This window comes from Scyliorhinus torazame, chromosome 22 (genome assembly GCF_047496885.1).
Source record: "Scyliorhinus torazame isolate Kashiwa2021f chromosome 22, sScyTor2.1, whole genome shotgun sequence".
Lineage (NCBI taxonomy): Eukaryota > Metazoa > Chordata > Chondrichthyes > Carcharhiniformes > Scyliorhinidae > Scyliorhinus > Scyliorhinus torazame.
This window is the reverse complement of record NC_092728.1, coordinates 77289373-77315643: the sequence shown is the minus strand read 5'-3', so window position 1 is coordinate 77315643 and position 26271 is coordinate 77289373. Positions and strand designations below refer to the sequence as shown.

Genomic DNA, 26271 nt, shown 5'->3' with positions numbered 1-26271 from the left:
TGGTGCTCATTGCACGAAGAATCAAGTATAAAAGTAGTAAAATGTTGATACAGGTTTAACGGGTCTTGAGATCACATCTGGTACCATTCTGGTCTCCTTACTTAAAATGATATAATTGCATTAGAAATAGATCACTGACTGATTCCTGGGATGAAAGAGTTATCTTAAGAGAAAACGTTGAGCAGGTTGAGCCTGGCCCATTGGCGTTTAGAAGAATGAGAGGTGATTAATGAGAGGTGATCTTACGAACATACGAACGAGGAGCACGACTAGGCCATTCAGCCCCTGGAGCCTGCTCCACCGTTTAATAAGATCATGCCTAAACTGATAGTAACTACAAATCTGCACCCCACCTACCCCATGTAACCTATTGCCCCCTCCCCCCCCCCCCCCCCCCTTGCCTATCGCCTCCCTTGCTTATCAAGTATCTACACACTTTTGTCTGCAAAAGATTCAAAGACTCTGCTTCCACATCCTGAGGGACTTGACAGTGTTGAGAAGGTTTTTCACCTTGTGGGGAGCTGAAAACTATGGGACTCAGTGTAGAAATAAAGGGTCTCCCATAAGATTGAGATGGGAATATTATTTACCCCCCTTCATAATTCTGTAGAATTCTCTCTCCCAGAGAGCACTTGAGGCTGGGTAAATGAATATATTCAAGGCTGAGTGAGATAGATTTTTGATCAACAAGAGAGTCGAGGGATAAGTGACAGATATGTGGAGCTGAGGTCACAATCAGCTCACCCTGATTGGAGCAGGCTCCAGAAACCAAATGGCCGACTCCCGCTCCTAAATCTTATGTTCTTGTAAGTTTACTTGCAATTAAGCAGATAAGAGGAGAATTTAATAAAAGGTTTTTAAAGTTGCAAAGAGTTGTGATCGTGTGGTCAGGGAAAATTTTGGGGAGGGGGGAGTCGCTGGCTCCAGGAGTAGTAAAATCAGAGTGTAATTAATCACAGTGATGTACTGCATTCCTTTCAACCATTCAACTAACTTTAATTTACTGTATTATTTTATGATATTTAATATATTATTTAATACAGTGAGTCATTAATTAATTACCATTTTGTCTGAAAAAATATCTTAGCTTGTGAATTTGGCTTAAACTCAAGTTACAATGAAAGCAAGATGAGCTACCTGCTGTGCCACCTTTTCATAAACCCATTGGCATTGCCATGTTCGGTTTACAGCTTAGAATTAGCATTATATGGCAGCATAAAGTATGAAAATGGAAAATGTTCACCAAGAGCATGAAGAGAGGTACTCGGAGAAATTTGTTTCTACAGAGTTGTTACAGCACGGGAGGTTTATCAGAAGGCATAACTCAGACAGAAAAGAGCATCTTTTAAGGGAAGAGTAAGCATTTAAAGTTAAGGTGATACAGGACAATAGTGAGAAAGGAGTATGATTATTTTTTCATTGCTCTAGCAAAGAAGAGAAATGGACAAAGTTAACTCCTACTTGGCTGTAAATATCTGGGAGCAGTTTTGTTGTGCTAAGTTTATCAAAACATGGTTGATCTGTATCATAACTCTATCTAATTGTCTTAATTCAGTAAGCTTCAATAAACTTACTATAAATTAAATTTAAGTTTTCAATTGACCTCGTTTTTGGTGGTGGTGGGGGGCTGGATTCAGACAACACTTTGTGTGAAAAGGAGAGAGGGGCTGAGAGATAGAGGGAATTCCAAAGTGCGGGATCAAGGAAGAATAAAAAATAATGAGGGCATGCACATTAGGCCAAAAAGTTAAAGAAATATAAAACGTTTGGAGTTCCAGGAAGAGCAACCTTACAGAAAGAAATGCGGGCAGAGGATTTTAAAGACAGAGAAACATTTTAAACCTGAGGCATTGGGGGAAATGATGGATGGGTAGGACTCGGTGGGAACAGGAATATAGGCAGAGATTTGGATGAGTTGAATTTTATAGAGTGCAAAGCCATTGAGCCAGGATATGAAAGTTGCAGCATAAACTGGATTAATACTGCAAATGTGTGAAGATGATACGGGGTTGAAAGCTCAGTCAATCCAGACACCTAGTTCAGCCTGAGAAATTATCAAAAGTGAATGGAATCAATGCTGAGTGATGTTTGTGACAGGGGCCAAAGACAATGGTTTTGGTCATTCCAGAACTTAGCCGGAGAAAATTATGGCTGCTACAAAACTGTATGCTGGGCAAGTAGCCAGAATAGCAGACGTTATAAAGGAATAGAAAATGGTGATGGAGGTAAAGCTGCTTTCAACAACATAGATGAAAGATGAACCCATAAAGGTGGACGTCGCTACCAAGGAGCAGTACCAAGAAGGGAGAGAACTAAATCAAATCAAAACAACTGCATTGGTGTCGAGAAAACAGGAGATTACAGCATTAGTTGCTGCTTTTAGGTTGTACTCATGTTCATCACTTGATATACATTATGATTGGGAGTTGGTTGTGTTTGTTGTTACTTTGAGTTATCAGACTTTATTGTTCAGCTACGGATATGATCAGTTAAAGGACAAGGAACAGCAAAGATGATGCAAGGACCAACGTGACCAGTAGCCAAGAGAAAAAGCAGAAAATGCTGGAAAAACTCAGCGGGTACAGCATCATCTGTGGAGAGAGAAACAGAGTTAACGTTCTTCACAGCTGAATGAAAAATGGAAGATCAGCCAAAAGAACACTGAAAACGTAAAGTCTGGAGGGAACAAAAAGCATCGATAGATGAGGTTTCAGCAGAAGTGCAGAGATAGCAGCAGAAATGAGCAATGTTTCACAAATAATTTCAAGTGGTTAGTGTGATGGAGAGGATATGGGGTTGGCAACAGGATGCCAAGGTTGCAAACAGTGTAGTTGAGCGTGAGACAGTGGTCAGTGTAAGAGATAGAATTGGTATTGAGAGAACAGTGCATGTGGCAGGGACAGAAGATGATGACTTTTGATTTCCCAATGTTTAATTGGAAGAAATTATGGCCACTCTTAGTTTGGATGTTGGGCAAGCAATCTGACAAGACGCAGGCAGTGAAGTTACAGGAGAGGTGAAGTAGAATTGGGTGTTGCCAGAGTACACAGAACCTGGCGGCAGGTTAGGGGCTAACTTTTGGATAGTATCACCAAGGGGTAGCATGACAATGAGAAATAGGAGTGGTATGGGGTAAAATAGAAGCCAATTCAATAGAGGGCAAAATGGAAGAGCAGCTGCCATTACTGTAAAGGAAGCTGCGTCACCTTGTTCCATGAATCATGGAGTTATCACATAACAATTACTTTGTTTAAAGGTGACCAACTTCATATTTATTATATAGGTACTTACCTAGCAGGGGAGAAACCATGATCATGGCTCCCTCGGCATTTGTATGTTTATCTTTGTGGGTTCCATTTATTTTGCTGGAGGGTTTCAGGAAAGGCTTTAGCCTTTTGCCCTTTGGTGGTTGTTCTCCTTAAAGGGGTTTCAGAGCCTAAAATCGGGAACTTAAAGAGGTGATGGCTGCAACCAGTCGAGTCCCAAACCAGGGGGTTTGGGTAACACCGTTAGTGTGGTGGTGAAAGGCAGCGAAGGAGGTACACCCATTGACCCTCTTTACTCTGCCATCGCAGCGGGACTAAGTGGTAACTGTGTACATCTACAACCCCCATGTTCCTATCATTAATGTGCTCACCTTCCTTGCCAAGTACGTCAACAAGGTTTGGAACTGCACCAAGGTCAAATGTACCTTTGGGATCTGGACCAGGTTACGGTGATACGGTGAGGGAGCAATCAGTCACCCTTCCTCAACTTCGCTATCAGGGAAAGGCACGGCTACCTCATCTACGTTGGGCAGCCCAACGTTTGTCCCTCCTCTGGAAAATCTGCATATGTGGCAGCCAACTACAGAACCATCATCTGGAAGAATTTCAAGCAGGAGGGACATCAGACAAAGGACTGCAAACAGACTAAAATGCTGCAACCTGTGTGGTAGGGCAGGCCATCTTTACCAGACCTGTCCCAAACGCTTCCTCATTTGTACACAGGCGGCTAAAACCAAGGAGTGCCCGAGTATGACTATGACTACTGCCACGGACACTTGTATCGAAGCCTCCAGCGAGCAGAATGGAACAAAGGAGGACACAGAGGGAGACAATGGGAAGGGAAAGAGTGAGGCAGCCAACTGCCAAATAAGCACCGCGCCCCTAGCCTCCCACTTTTCAGCAGACTGAATCAATGGAGGAGGAAACAGCAGAGGACCAATCGGTGGAGTGGCAGCTGGTGAAGACCAAAAAGCGGAAAGGGGGGAAAAAAAGGACTGGGCCACTCTCTACACGAGCAGCAAGAAGCGACTCTCATCCCACAAGGACGACAGTGGCTGCTGCTCTTCAGACAAAGACGATACCTGCAGAAGAATTGTCAAAGCTCGAGCGGTTTGGAGGAGGAGACACCCAAGGTCTAGAGCATTGGAGACAGCAAGGAGGCCAGTGCACCCCAACTTTAACCTCAAAGTGAAGAGGCCAGCGCACTAACTCCAGGAAGCAGTGACGCATTCAGCGCAACCCCAGCTCCGAGAAGCCGAGAGCCGTAATGCCCATGGGGAATTGGATGGGAGAGACTTCTCCAACAGAAAACAATCCAAATCTCGCTCCTTGCATGAACTGCCCGATGTCACCTGGCTGGAACATTTCCAATGAAGTGGTTCAGGATGGTTTCCTCAGCCCAGCAAAAGTGAGACAATTTGTGAACACTATGGAAATGCAGGAGCAGACCAAACAGTCAAAGACAACAGATCTGATTAGCAGTAAAATGCTTTCAAATGGGGAAAACGGTTGCGTCCATTAAAGTGTGTAGCGATAAATCTACCATGTGATGTGTTACGACCTTCGAAAACCTTACAAGTGAGCAGCAGGCCATCCTTCAGTGGCTCACTGATGCTGGCGACTTCCAGGACAATTATTCTGAGTGGCGACTTCAAATGCATCATCAATGCGGCTGGACGATCCAGCAGGGCCGACAGCAAACTGGACATCATGTCTAGCTAAACATACCAAGCTGCATGACATCTTCAGCAAACCTGCAGACGGAACACAGCCCAGATATACCAGTTTGCAGCCAGACTGGTCTGTCCATTCCAGAATAGACTTCCAATTTGTCTCCTGAGCATTTAAGGTCAGGCCCAACAATGTCAAGTCGATGTTCTTCTCTGACCACTGCCTCCTACAGGGAGGCCAGTGGGTTAGCAGAGGGACAAGGAAGCTGAACGTTAAACCGTTGGCCCCAGAGAACATGGAGGAACTCAAAGGATTACAAAGGTTGGAGAACCTTGAAACCCACGGAGTCCCTGCTACACTGGGTGGAAGCAATCAAGGAAAACATCAAGAGATTTTTCATCCTCAAAGGTGTTCAGAAGGCAAGAAAGAGACAGGGGGGAGAAAATATTCCGACTCCAGAAAAGCACGCAAAATCTACTCCGGCTGCAGACGATGTGGGTTGGGTGTTGATGTCAAGGAGAATCTCCAGGAGAATAAGGGCCAGCAAGCATCGCTCTTTCCTCGGAGGCTCCCACTATTAGCTTCCAGTCCACAGTTCGCTCCACAGTGTTTCTTATCCAAAAGGTACACCGAGAGGGCACTGTGGTCAGCAGCCCAAAGGAAGAAAAAGGCTCGGTAAAGTCATTGCAGTCAGACATTTTGAGGATCAGCAAATTTCTTATGTCAGATTGTGGCGTGAAGTCCACAGGCAGCATTGCCTCACAGTCCTTCCTTTCCTCTATCATGGAGGTCTTAGACAAGCCCAGAGCTTGGACAAGCTATGAGTTTTGGTGACAGGGTGGCCCAGTGGTTAACATTGTTTCCTCACGGCATTGAGGACCCTGGTTTGATCCCGGCCCTGGGTCACAGTCTGTGTGGAGTTTGCACATTCTCCCCGTGTCTGCGTGGGTCACCCCTACAATCCAAAGATGTGCAGGGTAGGTGGATTGACCACGCTAAATAGCCCCATTAAAAAAAAACTCTGGACGAGTTGATTAAGGCCCTTGGGTGCTTCAAAAAGAGTAAAACTCCAAGAAGCGGCAGCTTACCGTCATCACTTATCGGGTCCGGTGTGCTCTGGAATCAGTGCTCCACCCTAACCAGACCTGCCCTCTACCCGGCAGGAGGATCTCTAATAGGTAATTGCATCCCCATAGCGCTAGGCTATGTACGGGACAGGGATGTGGACACTTGCCTCATCAGCCAGGAACAGACATTTGACAGAATATTGCACACCTACATGATGGGTGTGCTCTCCAAAATAGGGTTTGGGGAGGGAACCCACAATTGGATCCAACTTCTCTGCATAATCAGTAGTGCAATTTCAATCACAGGGTGGGAATCAGTAAATTTTCCAATTAAATCTGGAGTCAGGCAAGGCTGCTCTCTCTCGTGTCCTGTTTGTGCTTGTGGAGACCATCAGGAAGGGTTCGTACATCCCAGTCAGTGGAGGCACTCAGGTCAAAGCCTCCCTGTATATGGGCGATGTCACTGTCCTCTGCCCGAATCTGCACGGGCTGATCAACATCTACAACAAATTCAAACTGGCCTCGGGTGCCAAAGTAAATCATGGCAAGAGCAACGTCATGTTCTTTGGGAACTGAGCTGACCAATTCCTCGTCCCTTCACCATCGGGTCAGGCGGCCTGAAGGTGCTCAGGAAATGGTTTTGAGGAACCAGGGCATGTGTTAGAAACTGGAAGGAGCAAGTAGCTGGAAGGAGCGAAACAAAAACTAGACATGTGGGAGCGATGCTCCCTCCCTGTTGCATGTAAGAGCCTGATCATCAAGTGTGGGGCACACTCGGTGTTGCTGCACATGGCGCAGGTCAGGCCTCGCTCCTGCACTGTGGTGATCACCCAAGCCATTGTCTGCTTTATCTGGAGGTCGGAAATGGGCCGTTTTCACAGGGATGCAATGTACAAATCTCTAGATAAAGAGGGGATAAGGGGGATGGGGCGGAAAGCATGCCCAACATCACCCTAATCCTGATGGCCATCTTTGAGTGTGGCTGCATCAAGCTGTGCGTAGACCTTTGGTACACGAACACCAAATATCATTAGTGCTGAGGTTTTACCTGTCCCCAGTATTGCAAAGGATGGGTCTAGGCACACTGCCGTGGACCACTTCAAGTAATTGGATCGTGCCATAATGCCATACCATCTGTCCCTTGTGGAAACATTAAAGCAGAGAAACACCTTTGACCACAAGTCCATCAGGAAGTGGGTTGCACATAACATTCTAGTGGCCTTGTGGGAAAAAGATGGCGAATCCTATCAGATGTTTTCCTGCGCAGACTGTCAGTCATTTGGCAGAATGCCTCATCACCAGAACTTTCAAGCACCAAGACATCGCTTGGCTGGTGGTGAGAAAGGCCCTCCTCGTCAGATCCTTCCCAAAGGCTAGGAATCTCAGCTCATCATCACATTGTCCTAGAGGTGGGAAACAGGCCATTGCCCCTCCTCCGGGTGGAATGTGCCTTTGCAAAGAAGGTCTGGAGAGAGAGGGGACGGTTTTTCATCAAGGTTCACCCCGAGCAGTTCTGAGGCTGCAGTCTGTGCTCTACGGCTGTTCCCAGCGACAAACACAAAGACAAACATTACCTGCTGCTGGAGGATCATCAACTCATTAAAATACTCTCTTTGGTCTTCCCAATGCACGAATTGGCCCCAACCGACTGTTGCAGACTGGCACGGCCCAAAGCCCAGGACTCCGCGTTGAGGGATGCACTAAATCTTAGGACAGCTGCCGCAGAGGCGCAAAGGTCCCTGTCTAAGACCTTTTAACCATAGTGAAGCAAGGTATAGAACCCCCTTGGGCTGTATGACTCAAATTTGAATGCAGTGAATATTATACATACCACAACTGTATTGAAGCACTTCGGAGTGCAACATGATCTATGTAGATAACTTAAATTGTATTGCACTGTGATGGCCATTTTGAAATGTTTGTAATGTTCTTTCAGGTATTTTATGAATAAAGTACATTTGTGCCAAAAATAATATTGGGCCTTGCATGCGCATGTAAATCTGGAAATTTTATAATAACCTTCAATCTAACAATTTACAGTGATTTGAAGAATCACACTGGATGAAAACTACAAAACTAATTCCTCAAAATGCAGAATTCTAAAATCTTTAAAAATAACAAAACTAGAAAATATGGTAGTTCACTTTTGCTACTCACCACTTGGACAGTAGATCTCCCCATGTCTCCAAAATCTTTTCACCACATTCTTTGGACACATCACCAGAGCCACTCAGGAGAGGTTCGTCATTATCTGAAGAAAAAGAGCAATAGATTGAATAGATCTGACTAAGATGACTGTGTAAAAAATAATGTCATAGCCATAGGGTATTTAACGGCACAGAAAGAGGCCCTTCAACCCATCGCGTCCACGCCAGCCATCAAGTACCTGTCTATCCTAATCCCATTTTCCAGCACTTGGCCTTGTATGCTGTGGCATTTCAAGTGCTCATTTAAATACCTCTACCACCCTTTCAGGCAGTAAGTTCCAGATTTCCACCACCCTCAGGGTGAAGAAGTTTTTCCTCACATCTCCTCTTAATCCTCCTGCCCCTTACCTTAATAATAATCGCTTGTCACAAGTAGGCTTCAATGAAGTTACTGTGTAAAGCCCCTAGTCGCCACGTTCTGGTGCCTGTTCTGGGAGACCAGTACGGGAATTGAACCCGCGCTGCTGCCTTGTTCTGCATTACAAGCCAGCTATTTAGCCCACTGTGCTAAACCAGCCCCCTATGGCCCCCTGGTTATTGACCCCTCCACCAAGGGGAAAAATACCTTCCTATCCACCCCATGTCCCTCATAATTTTATACACCTCAATCAGGCCCCCCAGGGCCTTCTCTGCTCTAGGGAAAACAACCCCAGCCTATCCGGTCTCGATTGATAGCGGAAATGTTTGAGCCCGGGCAACATCCTGGTGAATCTCCTCTGCACCCTCTCCAATGCAATCACTTCCTTCCTATAGTGGATGACCAGAACCGCACACAGTACTCCAGTTGGGGCCTAACCAGCGCTTTATACAGCACCAACATAACTTCCCTGCTCTTATAACCAATGCTTTGGTTAATATTGGCAAGAATCCCACTAGCCTTCCTAACACCTTATCTACCTATTCTGTCTTCAAGAGATCTGTGGACATGCATACCAAGAGTCCTTTGATCCTCTGTACTTCCTAGGATCCGACCATTCATTGTATATTCCCTTGCCTTGTTAGTCCTCCCAAAATGCATTACCTCAAATTTTTCATGGTTGAATTCCATTTGCCCCTCTTCTGCCCATCTAACCAGTCTGTCTGGATCATCCTGTAATCTAAGTCCTTGCTCCTCACTATTTACCACACCACCAATTTTCATGTCATCCATGACCTTACTTAGCATACCTCCTACATTGACATCCAGATCAAGGTATCATGCACCAATCCCTGTGGAACACCACTGGACACAGGCTTCCAGTCACAAAAACAACCTTCAATCATCATCTTCTGCCTCCTACCAATAAGCCAGTTTTGGATCCAGTTTGCCAAATTGCCCTGGATCCCATGAACATTTACCTTCTTTATCAGCTTCCCATGTAGGACCTTGTTAAAAGACTACATCAATCACACTACCCTCATCTATACACCTAGTCACCTCCTCAAAAAATTCAATCTAATTTGTAAGACGTGATTTCCCTTTGACAAAACCATGCTAACTATCCTTGATTAATCCTTGCCTCTCCAAGCGGAGATTAATTCTGCCCCTCAGAATTTTTCCCTAGTCTCCCTACTACTGAAGTTAGGCTCACTGGCCTGTAATTTCCTGGTTTATCCCTACTTCCCTTCTTGAATAATAACACCACATTAATTGACGTCCAATCCTCTGGCACCTCTCCTGTGGCCAGAGAAGATTTGGAATTTTTTGTCAGAGGCGCTGCAATCTCCTCCCTTTGCCTCCCACAGCAACCTGGGATACATCTCACCTGACCCTGAGGATTTATCCACTATTAGGCCGTTAGTACTGTTCATACTCCGTCCCTCTCAATGTGAAGTCATTCAAGTAAATCACATTGCGCCACTCTAATTTCTATATATAATCATCCTTCTCCGTAGTGAACACATATGCAAATTATTCATTTAAAACCTCACCTAACTCTTCCGGTTCCTCACACAAATTGTTTTGCTGGTCCCTAATGCGCCTTACACTTACTTTGGTCAACCTCCTGCCTTAATATACTTATGAAACAAAGCACTCATACACTATGTACTGATGTGTTAAGAAAAGGTTGATTTTATGCTCACATGTTTGCCAGTGACATTAAATGTTATATGGCTTATGGCAATTGAACACTACATTCTTTTTGATTTAAATTTTATTTCACATTCCATCTGTTAACAGAATATTACTCTTGCATAGTGTATCACACATTAATTTCTCAATCTACCACAACACATTGGTTGACAAGCCAACAGACTTAAAACAATGGAAGCACCTCAGGAATATTTATTTATATATAAATTATATCAGTATTGATAACCTTTCCAAATTATTCATACTTCAGGAAAAATAAAATGAGGAAAGCAACTGGAGCTCAGGATCGAGACAAACTTACATCCATTTAAATCTACATTGCCTTTGCTACCAAAGGCAGCTTCACACGTCAGCAGCAAATAAAGTAGGCCTACAGCTGTATATACACTTTCCATAAGAGACGGCAGCCGTGATTTAGATTACATTGTGTTGAATGACTTTAAAGTGATCCATATAGAAGCTTTATCATTGGATAAAGCTGTAAGCCACAAAAAGCAATTGCAGCTTAAACATTGCACATATACAATCATTTAAATGTACATCTGATGCAGCAAAAAACTGCCCGGTAACCAGTACTTTGGGGGACAGTAATGGGTTTGTACCAGATGCCGGTGAAAGCCACACGCAAAATATTCAAATCTTTATTTCAACCCTCAATAGTCCCATAACTTTGTTCAGAAATTAATTCTAAACACAATCAGCCTAAAATGATGGCAAAGCTTTGAAGTTTTAAATGGTTACAACTCCAAAACCAGGAGGAATCTTTATAGCGGCAAAAGTCATCGCGTGAATTGTAAATTAGATTAAAAAGAAAAAACACCAGCTCAGAGTTGGAGTAAACTCACCTTCCTCTTCATCATCCTCAGGAGGTGAAGGGATGATAGATCCCTGTGATCCATAATGAGATACGCCTATGGTTGGACTTGCTGTTGTTTTCCTTCGCTCACGTTCACATTCACTTTCCAAACTTGCAACCTCATACAGTGTATCACTATTACTTTTTCTTTCTTTTCGTTCAATCTGCAAAATCATTTTAACAGTTGTTCTGGCTTAGGGGTCATATACTAGGTACTGAAACATGTCATCAATAACCTTTTACACCTGCAGTGCATACTATTCAAATTTCATGTTTAAATATGGAACTTGTCTGGGTTTAGCTTTCAGCCAATTTTGTCACAAAAATGCAAAGTTGCTTCTTGTTGTTTATTTAAGAGAATGTCAGGGATCTACATGGCACGTGACTGCATTTATATAGTGTCCTTACTGCAGTGAAAAGTTCCAGGTGCTTCATGGGAACATTAAGTCACATCAGGAGGCATAAAGACCGGTGACCAAAGCTCAGTTAAAAGATTAGCTTTTAAGGAACATTTTAAAGGAGGAGAGAGTCGGACAGACACAGAAGTTTAGGGTGGGATTTCCAGAGCTTTAGGCCTAGGCAGCCAAAGAAGCAGTCAACAACAGTGGGAATGGAGGAAATCGGAAATGCACGAGTCTGTAATTAGATGAATGCAGAACTCTTGGATGACAAAGGTCTGGAGGAGGTTACGGAGATGGAGAGGGATGAGGCCATGGATAGCTTTGAACACAGGATGAGAATTTTAAAATCGTGGTATTGCTGAACCAGGTAGCAATGTAGGTCGACAAGGGAAGAGGTGATAGGTGAACAGGTCTTGGTACAAATTAGGCTACTGGCAGTTTATGGGAGGTGATTTTTAAAAAAATCTTTATTTTCACAAGTAGGCTTACATTAACACCGCAATGAAGTTATTGTGAAAAGCCCTTAGACACCACATTCCAGCACCTATTCGGGTACCTTGAGGGAGAATTCAGAATATCCAATTCACCTAACAAGCACGTCTTTCGGGACCAAAGCTTCGTCAGAAGATTCGCTTTTGAGGTGGTCATATAGAGCGTGAACATAGAGGTCACGTTTTCTGTAAAATGCTTTTAAGACAGATCAATTCTGGTGAACCTATAACATACTAAGTGATAGGTTAAATCCCCCACTCCGCTGCGCTCCACATCTCAGCCACATTGCTGTAAGAAGGGGCCAAATAGAAGTTAGTGGCTGCCATACTGAGAGGAATGGGAGAGTATGAAGTAGTACATTTTCCAGGTAGTTTGTATGTCAACTGGTAACCAACTTGAAACAGCACTGCAAATTTCAGGAGAGGTAACATTGCGAAAGTAATAAATGGTCGAATGACAATCAAGAGAGAACAGTGGGAAAAATTGGCAGGAGGGAAAGGAAAGTCGATTTATAGTTTCCCAGTTACAATGTGGAGCTATCAAGTTCTCCATTACCTATTTTCCTAATACAAGCTCAGCTAGCCAAATTAATTTTGTTACCTGCTTGAGCTTTAAATAAAACGTCTCTGTATAACTTCGTTTACTGAAGGGCCAAAACATTCTTTCGGTAGGCGGACATACTCTGACTTTGGTCTCCAGAAGAAAGCGGACTGGCTCTTGCACTTCAGTAACGACCAAGTCAACTGCAGTTGTCATATAAAGCAATTTGTCTGCAAAAAGGAAAGGCAAAATGTTCTTGAGCAACATAGTATTGTATTCTTGTGTATTTGGCTGAATGTGAACCCAAATGACATTACATTCAAGTTAACATACGCACTTATTTTAGTGTGTTACTTCTAAAGTTTTATCTCTTGATGATTTTTACTAGGTACAAGATCACACAGTTTAAAGCCAACACATTTTTTTTGTATAGGTGCATGGCACCATATGTAGGCAAGATTGGTATCACGTTTTGTGAATAGAGGAGAGAGGTGAGGCAGGCATGTTGGGCAATGGATGCAAGCTGCAGAAAGGAAGTTTGGGTTTTCAGTGGCAGTCAGAATAATGTTTCGAATCAATCTCATCTGCACTTTTCTCAAGTTTTGTTGAATTAAATTTTAATGTATAAAATTTAATCAGACCATAATAGTGAGACAAATATGCGAACACAGTGATATAATCAGAATAGATTGCAATCTACACATTAATCTACCCTCCATTCAAAATGCAAATTTTATCACACAGTTCTCATGTCAACTTCAGTCAATCATCATCAGCCATTGTAAGACTTAAAAATTCAGAAAATCATCAGATGTCGATAAGGTAAATAGGGTAAATAAGATCAAAAGGTAAATAGGCAAGATAAGTGTGCATGAATTTGGAGGTAATGTATTAGCATGGAGAGGATTAGTTAATAGACAGGAAGCAGAGAGTGGACATAAACGGGACATTTTCAAGTTGGCAGTCGTGAATAATGGAATGCCACAACGGTCAATGCTAGGATCTCAAGCTATTTACAATCTATATTAATGACTTAAATGAAGAGGTAGAGTAATGTATTTAAGTTTGCAAATTATACAAAGCTAGGTGGAGAGGCTATAAAGAGATATAGACAGGTTAGGTGAGTGGGCAAGGGGGCAGATGCATTATGATGTAGAGAAGTCTGAAGTTGTCCACGTTGGTCGAAAGAACAGAAGAGTTGAATTTTCTTTTAAATAGGTGAGAAACGTCGAAATGTTGTTGTTCAAAGAGATTTGAGTACGCTCGTAGAAGGAATGCAAAGAGCTAATAGACAGCTACAGCAAGCAATTAGGACGGCAATTGGCATGCTGGCCAATAAAATACAGGAATAAAGAAGTCTTGTTAAGGTTTTGATGAGACCACATCTGGAGAACCATGTTCAGTTTTAGTCTCCACATTTAAGGAACGATAAAAATGTACAGTGAAGGTTCACTAAAGTGGAACCTAAAGCAAATTGTGTGTATTTTCTCTGGAGTTTAGAAGAATGAGAGATCACTTCCGGTTGCGGCGATGCGGAGCTAAGCCGCACATTTCGGCGGCTCCCGCTAGAACGGACTTCTGGGCTCTCCAGAGGAGCCCCAACGGAAATTATTCGATGACTTCCCGTGTGGGAAGGTGAGAGCAAGGTCCCCCTTCCATAGTATATGGAGTGGACCAGAAGTGGAGTGGTAAAAAAAGCAGCTTTGGAGCAGCGAAAGAAACGAGGGAGAAAAAACAAGATGGCGGAGGGCGGAGATCGAGCAGCATGGGGGCCAGAGCAGCAGGAGTTTCTCAGGCGCTGCGTGGAGGAGCTTAATAAAGAGGTGCTGGCGCCACTGCTGAAGGTGATCGAGGCGCTGAAGGAGACCCAGAAGGCCCAAGGGGTAGAGACCCGAGAGGTGCGGGAAAAAGCCACCGAGAACGAGGACGAGATCTTGGGCCTGGCGGTGAAGATGGAGGCGCACGAGGCGCTGCACAAGAGGTGGGCCGAAAGATTAGAGGACCTGGAGAACAGGTCGAGGAGGAAGAATCTTCGGATTCTGGGTCTCCCTGAAGGGGTGGAGGGGGCCGATGCCGGGGAGTATGTGAGCACGATGCTCCATTCGCTGATGGCCTCTCCGAGTCCCCTGGAGCTAGACAGGGCTCATCCGTTCCTGGCGAGGAGACCCAAGGCCAACGAGCCGCCAAGGGCGGTAGTGGTGAGGTTTCATCATTTCGTGGACAGAGAGTGTGTCCTGAGATGGGCCAAGAAGGAGCGGAGCAGTAGATGGGAGAATGCAGTGATCCGAATCTACCAGGACTGGAGCACGGAGGTGGCAAAGAAGAGAGCTGGTTTTAATCGGGCCAAGGCAGTGCTACATAGGAAGGGAGTGAGATTCGGAATGCTGCAGCCAGCGCGACTGTGGGTCACATTTCAGGATCGACACCACTATTTTGAGATGCCAGAAGAGGCTTGGACCTTTATTCAAACTGAAAAATTGGACTCAAACTGAGGATCTGTGGTTGTGGGGGGGATGTCTGTTGTATACAAGGTTTTAACTATGCGTAAGGAATGTTCCACGGGTGGGACGATGGATGGGGATGGGGGGGAAGAGATCTGATGGAGAGACTGAGGAGAATGTGGGCGCCGGTGCTGGAGGGAGGGGAGGCCCGGAGATGGGGGAATTGGGATAAGGCCGCAACAGGAGCTGCGGCAGAGGGGGCGGGACTGGCTCAGGAAAGCGCAGACTTTTTCCCACATTAGTGAAGGGCGGAGGGGGGGATGGAAGTGCACACGGATTGCTGGGGAGGAGGAGGAGGGGGGGGGGGGGGGGGTCAACGGGAAGGCGGGGGAAGCCGGGGTCAGCAGGTGTCAGCTGAATTACGGGAGTGTTATGGGGGGAGCAAAAGAGCTAGACATGGATCTAGCGGGGGGAGGGGAAAGGGGAGGAAAATAGGGTTGCTGCTGCATTGGCCGAGGGGGAACTGAAAACAGAAGAGATGGTCGGGGCGGGTGTTCCCCGTCTGAGGGACTGGAGGGTGCGGGAGGCGCGGGCACGGGACTGGCCTAAAACAGGAGATGGCTAGTCGGCAGGGGGCTTTGGGGGGGGGGGGGGGGGGAGAGCCCCCCAATCCGGCTGATAACTTGGAATGTGAGGGGCCTGAATGGGCCGGTTAAGAGGGCCCGAGTGTTCGCGCACTTAAAAGGGACTGAAGGCAGACGTGGTCGTGCTTCAGGAGACACATTTGAAGGTGGCAGACCAGGTCAGGTTAAGAAAGGGATGGGTAGGACAGGTATTCCACTCGGGGCTTGATGCAAAGAATAGAGGGGTGGCAATACTGGTGGGGAAGCGGGTGTCGTTTGGACCAGATTTGGGGGGGGGGGGCAGGGAATTTTCTTTTTTCTCCCACGTACACAAAGCCTACTCCCGGATAGATTTCTTTGTTCTGAGCAGGGCGCTGATCCCGAAAGTGGAGGAAACGGAGTATTCAGCCATCGCCATCTCAGACCACGCCCTGCACTGGGTGGAACTGGAGTTGGGAGAGGAGAGGGACCAACGCCCGCTGTGGCGTTTGGATGTGGGATTACTGGCAGATGAGGTGGTGTGCGGGAGGGTACGGGGGTGCATTGAAAGGTATTTGGAGGCCAACGACAACGGGGAGGTGCAGGTGGGGGTAGTATGGGAGGCACTGAAGGCGGTGGTCAGGGGAGAGTTAGGGTATCAGGGCTCACAGGGAGAAGAGAGAGGGCAGGGAAAGGGAGAGGTTAGTGGGGGAGATTTTAAGGGTGGACAGGAGATATGCAGAGGCCCCTGAAGAGGGACTACTTAGGGGGAGGCGAAACTCCAGACGGAATTCGACCTGTTGACCACAGGGAAGGCAGAGGCACAGTGGAGGAAAGCACAGGGGGCGACGTATGAGTATGGGGAGAAGGCGAGCCGGATGCTGGCACATCAGCTCCGTAAGAGGATAGCAGCGAGGGAGATAGGTGGTCAAGGATGGAAGAGGAACTACGGTGCGGAGTGCGGTGAAAGTAAATGAGGCATTTAAGGCCTTCTATGAGGAGCTGTACAGATCTCAGCCCCCAGCGGGGAAGAGGGGATGCAACGATTTTTGGACCAACTGAGGTTCCAGAGGGTGGAGGAGCAGGAGGTGGCTGGTTTGGGGGTGCCAATTGGGTTGGAGGAGCTGATTAAAGGACTGGGGAGAATGCAGGCGGGGAAGGCCCCGGGACCAGATGGGTTCCCGGTTGAGTTCTACAGGAAGTACGTAGACCTGTTAGCCCCGTTGCTGGTGAGGACTTTCAATGAGGCAAGGGAGGGGGGTACCCTGCCCCCGACAATGTCTGAGGCGATGATCTCTTTGATCCTGAAGCGGGATAAGGACCCACTGCAATGTGGGTCGTATAGGCCGATTTCGCTCCTTAACGTGGATGCTAGGTTGCTGGCAAAAGTGCTGGCTACGAGGATTGAGGACTGTGTCCCGGGGGTGATTCATGAGGACCAGACGGGATTTGTAAAGGGCAGGCAGCTAAACACCATTGTGCGGAGGCTCCTAAATGTGATAATGATGCCATCGGTGGAGGGAGAGGCGGAGATAGTGACAGCTATGGACGCGGAGAATGCCTTTAACCGAGTAGAGTGGGAGTATCTCTGGGAAGTGTTGCGGAGGTTTGGGTTTGGGGAGGGGTTTATCAGTTGGGTTAAGCTCCTATATAGAGCCCCGGTGGCGAGTGTGGTTACGAATCGGCGGAGGACGGAGTATTTTCAGCTGTATCGAGGGACGAGGCAGGGGTGCCCCCTGTCCCCCCTGTTGTTTGCATTAGCAATCGAACCTTTGGCCATGGCATTAAGGGAGTCCAGGAAATGGAGGGGGGTGGTCCGAGGGGGAGAGGAGCATCGAGTGCCGCTGTATGCAGATGACCTGTTGTTGTATGTGGCGGATCCAGTGGAGGGGATGGTGGAGGCCATGCAGATCCTAAGGGAGTTTAGGGACTTCTCGGGCTATAAGTTCAATGTAGGGAAAAGTGAGCTCTTCGTGGTGCATCCAGTGGACCAGGGAAGAGGGATAGACGACCTACCGTTGAGGAGGGCGGAAAGGAGCTTTCGGTACTTGGGGATCCAAATAGCGAGGAGTTGGGGGGGCCCTGCATAAACTTAATTTGACATGGCTGGTGGAGCAGATGGAGGAGGACTTCAAACGATGGGACATGTTGCCACTCTCGCTAGCGGGCAGAGTACAGTCGATTAAAATGATGGTCCTCCAGAGGTTTCCTTTTGTGTTCCAGTGCCTTCCAATTATGATCACCAAGGCCTTTTTTAAGAAGGTAGGCAGGAGCATTATGGGTTTTGTGTGTGCAAACAAGACCCCGAGGGTAAGGAGGGGGTTTCTGGAGGGCTGGCGTTGCCGAATCTGGGTGGCTACTATTGGGCAGCCAACGTGACGATGATCCGTAAGTGGGTGATGGAGGGAGAGGGGGCGGCATGGAAGGGGTTGGAGATGGCGTCCTGCAAAGGGACGAGCCTGGGGGCGCTGGTGATGGCACCGCTGCCGCTCTAGCCGACAAGGTACACCACGAGTCCGGTGGTGGGGGCAACGCTAAAGATCTGGGGGCAGTGGAGATGACACAGAGGTGCGATGGGAGCCTCGGTGTGGTCCCCGATCAGAGATAACCATCGGTTTGTCCCAGGAAGGATGGATGGGGAGTTTCAGAGCTGGCATCGGGCAGGGAATAGAAGAATGGGGGACCTGTTCATCGATGGGACGTTTGCGAGCCTAGGGGAGCTAGAGGAGAAGTTTGGGCTACCACCGGGAAACGTTTGTGAGGCGGCAGGTGAGGGAATTCCCATTGCTTCCGGAACAGGGGATTCAGAACAGGGTGATTTCGGGGGTATGGGTCGGAGAAGGCAAGGTTTTGGCGATATATCAGGAGATGAAAGAAGAGGAGGAGGCTTTGGTAGAGGAGCTGAAGGGCAAATGGGAGGAGGAGTTGGGGGAGGAGATTGAAGAGGATCTGTGGGCTGATGCCCTAAGTACTGTTAATTCCTCTTCCTCGTGTGCCAGGCTTAGCCTGATACAGTTTAAGGTTATTCACAGAGCGCATATGACAGGGGCGAGGCTGAGTAGGTTCTTTGGGGTGGAGGACAGATGTGGGAGGTGCTCTGGAAGCCCGGCGAATCACGCCCATATGTTCTGGTCGTGCCCGGCACTGGATGGGTTCAGGAGGGGTGTTGCGAGGACTATGTCTAAGGTGGTGAAAGTCCAGGTCAAGCCAAGTTGGGGGCTCGCACTATTTGGAGTGGCGGACAGGCCCGGAGTGCAGGAGGCGAAAGAGGCCGGTATCCTGGCCTTTGCGTCCCTGGTAGCCCGGCGGAGGATCTTGCCATTGTGGAAAGACGCGAAGCCCCCCAGTGTGGAAGCCTGGATAAACGACATGGCAGGGTTCATCAAGCTGGAGAGGATAATGTTTGCCTTGAGAGGGTCTGCGCAGGGGTTCTTCAGGCGGTGGCAACCGTTCCTAGACTATCACGCGGAGCGTTAGATGGAGGTCGGTCAGCAGCAGCAGCAACCCGGGGGGGAGGGGGAGGGGGTGTTTCTTTTGGGGGGTGGGGGTTTAAGGGTGGGTGGGGAAAGGCGTTTTTCCTAGGGGCATTTGAGAAATATATGGGAAAGTCAATATGTGCAGGAGGAACCCATTATACAAGTTCTGTATTATGTTGGATTGATATGTTTATGTCTTGCTCTGTTACTTTTTTTCTTTCTTTTTGTTACGGGGCGGGGGGTTGAATGGTTGAAATTTTTTGTTGAAAAATTCTGAATAAAGATATTTTTTTAAAAAAAAGAATGGAGATGATTTCATTGAAGCATGCAAGATTCTGAAGGGGCTTGATAGAGAAGGCGCTAAGAGATGGTTTTTGCTGGTCAGGGAATCTAAGACTCGGGGCACAGTCTCAGGATATGGGGCCAATCATTTAGGGCTGAGATGAGGAGAAATGACTTCACTCAAAGTGTTGTAAATCTGTGGAATTCTCTGTCCCATAGGGTTGTGGATGCTCCATTGTTGAATATATTTAAGGCTGGGATAGATAGATTTTGGTCTCAGAGAATCAAAAGATATGGGGGAATGGACAGGGAGGTGGAGTTGAAGCCCAAGGTCAGCCATGATCGTACTGAATGGCAGAGTAGGCTTGATGGGCTATATGGTCTGCGCCTGCTCCTATTTCTTGTGTCATCACTCATGGTCTCAAATCAACATTGGATTACAAGAGTATTAAACAGAGGGTTATCTCTAGCTGTTTTGGTAAAGCCCATCTAGCCCAAAAGAAAGCCAGTCTACCGGTGTAGACAGTGATATGGGCCATACATTCATTTGTACGAAATTAGGTTAAAGGTACCTGAAGGATATTGAGATGGGTCAGCAAAGCCTGAGTTCAGAACGCTACCGGTATACAAACCCCATTTTTTAGAATAATCTTCACCATAAAACCTCACTCGTTAGTGAGTGATACACAATCAATACTCTTGAGTCCACGTGGAGTCATATCGATTCAGCTTTAATCAGATAGAACTGTACCCAGCAGCGAAGTTACAGAAGTGAAGGCTGCTGGGACGGCATTGGTTCTTATACCCCACCTCTCAGGGCGGGGCTATGTACATTGCCCAATGGTAGACCCCGCGGTCTAGCCAATGGTCATTCCTCTCTCTGGTACCGCAATACCTGGTATTACCACATTCACCCCCTGTTAAAAAAAGAGCCAGCGGGGTGATGGCCTGTATTACTGTCGCCTTTTCATGGTAGGACCAGGTATTGCAGGTACCATGCTATCGAGGGTTGCGGAGAAAGTTCTTGCGTTGTTAATTTTCTTCGTGGTGCTGCAATCAGACGATTGGGCGGCCTGGTCGTCCTACTGGAGCGTCTAAGTTTCGGCGGCGATCCTGGTGAGGGCCCCGGCGGTAGTGACTCCGGGAACGTGGTGTCTTCCTCCCAGGCAGTTTCGTCACCCCTAGGTGGCGCTGTAAGGTCGAAAAATGGGCAGAAGGAAGGGGTACCTGTAGGGGGCGTCGGTGCCTACTCGGCTCTGGGATGGGGTTCTGGCGGCAGTACTGACCCTCCGGTCAGGTGCGGTGGGGGGGGGGCAGTGGCTCGGGCGCGCGTGGGGCTCCGGCGGGCGCCAGGTCCCGGAGGGAGACCGTGTCTTGGCGTCCGTCGGGGAACGCTACGTAGGCGTACTGGGGGTTGGCATGCAGCAGGTGGACCCTTTCGACCAGCGGGTCCGACTTGTGCGCCCTCGCATGTTTCCGCAGCAGGACGGTTCCGGGTGTTGCTAGCCAGGTTGGGAGCGAGGTCCCGGAGGAGGACTTCCTGGGGACAACAAGGAGACGTTCATGAGGTGTCTGGTTCGTGGTAGTACATAGCAGTGACCGAATGGAGTGAAGGGCCACTGGGAGGACTTCTTGCCAGCGGGTGACTGGGTGATTCCTGGACCGAAGGGCCAGCAGGACGGTCTTCCAGACCGTTCCGTTCTCCCTTTCTACCTGCCCGTTTCCCCGGGGGTTGTAACTGGTCGCCCTGCTCGAGGCGATGCCTTTGCTGAGCAGGAACTGGCGCAGCTCGTCGCTCATAAAGGAGGACCCCCTATCACTGTGGATGTATGCGGGGAAACCGAACAGTGTAAAAATAGTTTGGAGGGCCTTGATGACGGTGGTTGCGGTCATGTCCTGGCAGGGGATGGCGAATGGGAACCGGGAGTACTCATCAATCACGTTCAGGAAATACGTGTTGGGGTCGGTGGAGGGGAGGGGGCCTTTGAAGTCCATGCTGAGGCGTTCAAAGGGACGGGAAGCCTTTATCAGATGCGCCCTCTCTGGCCGGTAGAAGTGCGGTTTGCACTCCGCTCAGATTCGGCAGTCCCTGGTGACTGTCCTGACCTCCTCGATGGAGTAAGGCAGGTTCCGGGACTTAACAAAATGGAAGAACCGGGTGACTCCCGGGTGGCAGAGGTCCTCGTGGAGGGCACGGAGGCGGTCTACTTGTGCGGTGGCACAAGTGCCGCAGGATAGGGCATCAGGAGGCTCGTTCAGCTTCCCGGGACGATACAAGATCTCGTAATTGAAGGTGGAGAGTTCGATCCTCCACCGCAAGATCATGTCGTTCTTAATCTTGCTCTGCTGTGCATTATCGAACATGAAGGCCACCGACTGTTGGTCCGTGAGGAGAGTGAATCTCCTGCCGGCCAGGTAATGCCTTCAGTGCCGCACAGCTTCCACTATGGCCTGGGCCTCCTTTTCGACCGAGGAGTGGCGAATTTCGGAGGCATGGAGAGTGCGGGAGAAGAAAGCCACGGGCCTGCCCACTTGGTTGAGGGTGGCGGCCAGAGTTACGTCAGACGCGTCGCTCTCGACCTGGAAGGGGAGGGACTCGTTGATGGCGCGCATCGTGGCTTTTGCGATGTCCGCTTTGATGCGGCAGAAGGCATGGCGGGCCTCCGTCGACAGGGGGAAGGCTGAGGATTGGATTAGGGGTCGAGCCTTGTCAGCGTAATTAGGGACCCATTGTGCATAGTAGCTAAAGAAGCCGAGGCAGCGCTTTAGGGCCTTGGGGCAGTGAGGGAGGGGGAACTCCATGAGGGGGCGCATGCGTTCGGGGTCGGGGCCTATGACTCCATTTCGCACTACGTAGCCTAGGATGGCTAGACGGTCGGTGCTAAACACGCACTTCTCCTTATTGTAGGTCAGATTCAGGAGGTGCGCGGTCTGGAGAAATTTACGGAGGTTGGTGTCGTGGTCCTGCTGGTCATGGCCGCAGATGGTGATGTTGTCAAGATACGGGAACGTTGCGTGTAAGCCGTACCGGTCAACCATTCGGTCCATCTCACGCTGGAAGACCGAGACCCCGTTTGTGACACCGAAGGGAACCCTTAAAAAGTGGTAGAGCCGCCCATCTGCTTCGAAGGCAGTGTACTGGCGGTCGCTATTACGGAGGGGTAGCTGGTGGTAGGCAGACTTGAGATCCACCGTGGAGAAGACCTTATATTGCGCAATCCTGTTTACCAGCTCGGCAATACGGGGGAGGGGGTACGCATCCAGTTGCGTAAACCGGTTGATGGTCTGGCTATAGTCGATGACCATCCTATGCTTCTCCCCGGTCTTTACCACCACTACTTGAGCCCTCCAGGGGCTGTTGCTCGCTTCGATGACCCCTTCCTTCAGCAGCCTTTGGACCTCGGACCTGATGAAGGTCCGGTCCTGGGCGCTGTACCGTCTGCTCCTGGTGGCGACGGGTTTGCAATCTGGGGTGAGGTTCGCAAACAGGGAAGGTGGGTCGGCCTTAAGGGTCGTGAGGCCGCAAACAGTAAGGGGGGGTATAGGGCCGCCGAATTTAAAAGTAAGGCTTTGTAGGTGGCACTGGAAATCCAGCCCCAGAAGGGTGGCTGCGCAGAGGTGCGGCAGCACGTATAGGCGGAAATTGTGGAATTCCCTGCCTTGGACGGTGAGGTTCGCGAGGCAGAACCCTTTTATCTGCACCGCGTGTGACCCGAAGGCCAGGGAGATCCTTTGTTGGGTGGGATAGGCGACCAGAGAACAGCGCCTTACCGTGTCGGGGTGGACGAAGCTCTCGATGCTCCCGGAGTCGATGAGGCATGACGTCACGTGGCCATTGATGGCGATCGTCGTGGTGGCCTTTGCTAGCATTCGGGGCCGACTCTGGTCCAGGGTAATGGAGGCCAGCTGCAGCAAGGGGTGAAGATCGGGCAGCGCATCGTCAGCCATGTTGGGGGCTTGAGGCCCCATCCAAGATGGCGCCGTCCATGGATCGCGCATGGAGTCCGGGGACTCCGAAGATGGCGGCGGGGAGGAACAAAATGGCGGCGGGGAAGGACAAAATGGCGGCGCACTCTGCTCCCGCGAGGAGGCCAGCTGCAACAAAGGGTTTTGGTCGGGCAGCGCGTAGCCAGCCGTGCTGGGGGCTTGAGTCCCGATACAAGATGGCGCCGGCCATGGATCGCACGTGGAGTCCGGGGACTCCGAAGATGGCGGCGGGGAGGAGCAAACTGGCGGCGTACGCTGCTCCAGCATGGTGGAGGCCAGCTGCAGCAAGGGGTTTTGGTCCGGCAGCGCGTAGCTAGCCGTGCTGGGGGGCTTGAGGCCCCATCCAAGATGGCACCGACCATGGATCGCACGTGGAGTCCGGGGACTCCGGAGATGGCGGCGGGGAGGAGCAAACTGGCGGCGCATGCTGCTCCAGCGTGGCGGAGGCCAGCTGCAGCAAGGGGTTTTGGTCCGGCAGCGCGTAGTCAGCCGTGCTGGGGGCTTGAGGACCCATCCAAGATGGCGCCGGCCAGGGATCGCCCATGGAGTTCGGGGACGGAGACCCCGACGATTGGACCGGCGAGGGACAAAATGGCTGCGCGCACTCCTCCAGCATGGTTGCCGGGGGGAAGAATGGCCACGGCTGCGACGCTGCTTGGCGGGGCAAAGGCTGCGGTGCGCGTTGGGCCGGCGGGGCTGGGAAAAGGGAGTGCGGCGGTGGGCCTGGGACGGTCAGGACTTGGAAGGACGGCTGTGGTTGCACAGCGGGCGGCTGGAAGAACGGCTGAGGGTAGTCATTGGATACCGCGTTCACCGCGTGGGCGAGGCAGACCGGGGCATAGTGGCCTTTCTTGCCGCACCCTTTGCAGGTGACGGTCCGCGCCGGGCAGCACGCGCGCGGGTGATTCGCCTGGCCGCAGATGCAGCAGCGTTGGCCGGCGGCGGTAGCGGGGCGCCTTGCCGCGCAGGCCTGCGGAGTTAGCGGGTAAGTCTGGGGGTTAAGCGGGTAAGTCTGGGGGGCTGCCGCGGCGGTGTGCCACGCAGCCCAGGGGGGCGCGGTGCGTGCGGGGGCGTACGCAAGGGCGTTTTTTAACGCCACGTCCATGGACCCTGCCAGGGCCCGGTCCTCGGTGAGGCCCAGCGTGTCCATTTCGAGTAGCCTTCGGCGAATGTCGAGGGAGATCATACCTGCCACGAAAGCGTCTCGAATTAAAAGTTTGGAGTGCTCGTTCGCCGTCACCGCTGGGCAGCCGCAGTTTTGGCCCAGCACGATCAGTGCCCGGTAGAAATCTTGGAGCGTCTCATCTCGGCTCTGCCATCTCGTTGCCAGCAGGTGACGGGCGTAGACCTGATTAAGTGGATGAATGTAGTGTCCTTCCAGCAGTTCCATGGCTTTATCATAGTTCGCCGCCCCTTCGATCAGGGGGGAGATCGCCGGGCTGACCCGCGAGCATAGGAGGTGTATTTTCTGCCTTTCCGTGGGGGTGTCGGCAGCCGTATCGAGGTAGCTCTGGAAGCATGCCAGCCAATGCTTAAAAATCGCGGCAGAGTTTTCTGCGTGAGGGCTGAGCTGAAGGCACGCCAGCTTGATGCGGAGATCTATCCTTCAAAGTACTTATGTGATAAAATTGATACACAATCAATACTCTTGAGTCCACGTGGAGTCACATCGATTCAGCTTTAATCAGATAGAACTGTACCCAGCAGCGAAGTTACAGAAGTGAAGGCTGCTGGGATGGCATTGGTTCTTATACCCCGCCTCTCAGGGCGGGGCTTTGTACATTGCCCAATGGTAGACCCCGCGGTCTAGCTAATGGTCATTCCTCTCTCTGGTACCGCAATACCTGGTATTACCACAGTGAGGCCCTTTCAAAGCAAATTAAAAACATACTAGGGGAGGATTGTCCTCCATTTCACAAGTCAAAAACAAACACAGCATCAGATGACACAGTTCCTCTACTTTTGTCATTAAATACCTTCCTGATTAGCCTCTCAAATTCCACCCGTAATAAAACTTGAGCTCATCCTAAATTCTGCTTTATGGATCTAATATACACCAAATCCTGTTCACCAATCACCCTTCTACTCATTAATCTACACCGTTACCTGGTTCGCAAATGCCACAACTTTAAAATTTCATCATAGCCATAGCCTCACCCCTCCAGACTTAAATTCCTTCATAATTCTAATGTTCCCCCAATCCAGGCCTCCTGCATCCCTCTTTCCTTCACCCCATGACTGGCAACTAGGCAGCTGTCTTGATTCTAGGTTCTGGAATTTCCTGTCTAAGCCCTCCACCTCTCCTCCTTTGAAACAAGCCTCTGAACCTACTTCATTGACATAGCTATTGGTCACTTGTCAAAATGTCGCCCTCTTTGGTGCAGTATCAATTTTATTATCCAATTATGCTCCTGTGAAGCACTTTGGGGCATTTTAAGAACTTAAATGATTATATAAACAAAACTTTCCATGAATATATAATAAAATAAAAGCAGAGTTGAGCTCTTTGGTGACTAACATTTTCAAATTTGAAATCACACATTTTTAGATGAAGTATTAATCTCTGAAATAACTATTTATTGAACAACAGAATTTGTAGTAGGATCAAGCAGATAAAAGCATAGTTTGTTTTTCTGTGTAGTTTGGGCTTTAAACTCTGATAACTTTGCCTTTAAAAATGAAAACATGCAGATTATCCTATAAGAAGGCATGCTTTACAATGCTATCCTTTCACTTTGCATCTTTAAGATAAGCATATTTTATTACCTTTAGGTGTTTCTTCATTTACAGCTTGAAAATGTGATGTGTTGGGATTCCAGCTACCAGTAATTACATAAGATTTACCATCTGAGCTTTTACCCATTGATTCCTGCAAAGAACAATTGCAACAGAACTGATTTTTTTTCTAC

General features: G+C 48.9%; 1 protein-coding gene across 5 annotated transcripts in view; it reads right to left on the bottom strand.

Moving 5' to 3' along the window:
- rabgap1 (RAB GTPase activating protein 1) overlaps positions 1-26271 on the bottom strand; it is a 286948-nt gene that overhangs the window by 152558 nt on the left and 108119 nt on the right. For all 5 annotated transcript variants that reach the window (XM_072488399.1, XM_072488395.1, XM_072488396.1 and 2 more), the window contains 4 exons: positions 26129-26231; positions 12635-12804; positions 11131-11305; positions 8162-8255 (listed from right to left, as the gene is read on the bottom strand). In XM_072488399.1, the coding sequence (XP_072344500.1) occupies positions 8162-8255; positions 11131-11305; positions 12635-12804; positions 26129-26231 (542 nt within the window). The remainder of the gene's footprint in view (positions 1-8161; positions 8256-11130; positions 11306-12634; positions 12805-26128; positions 26232-26271) is intronic.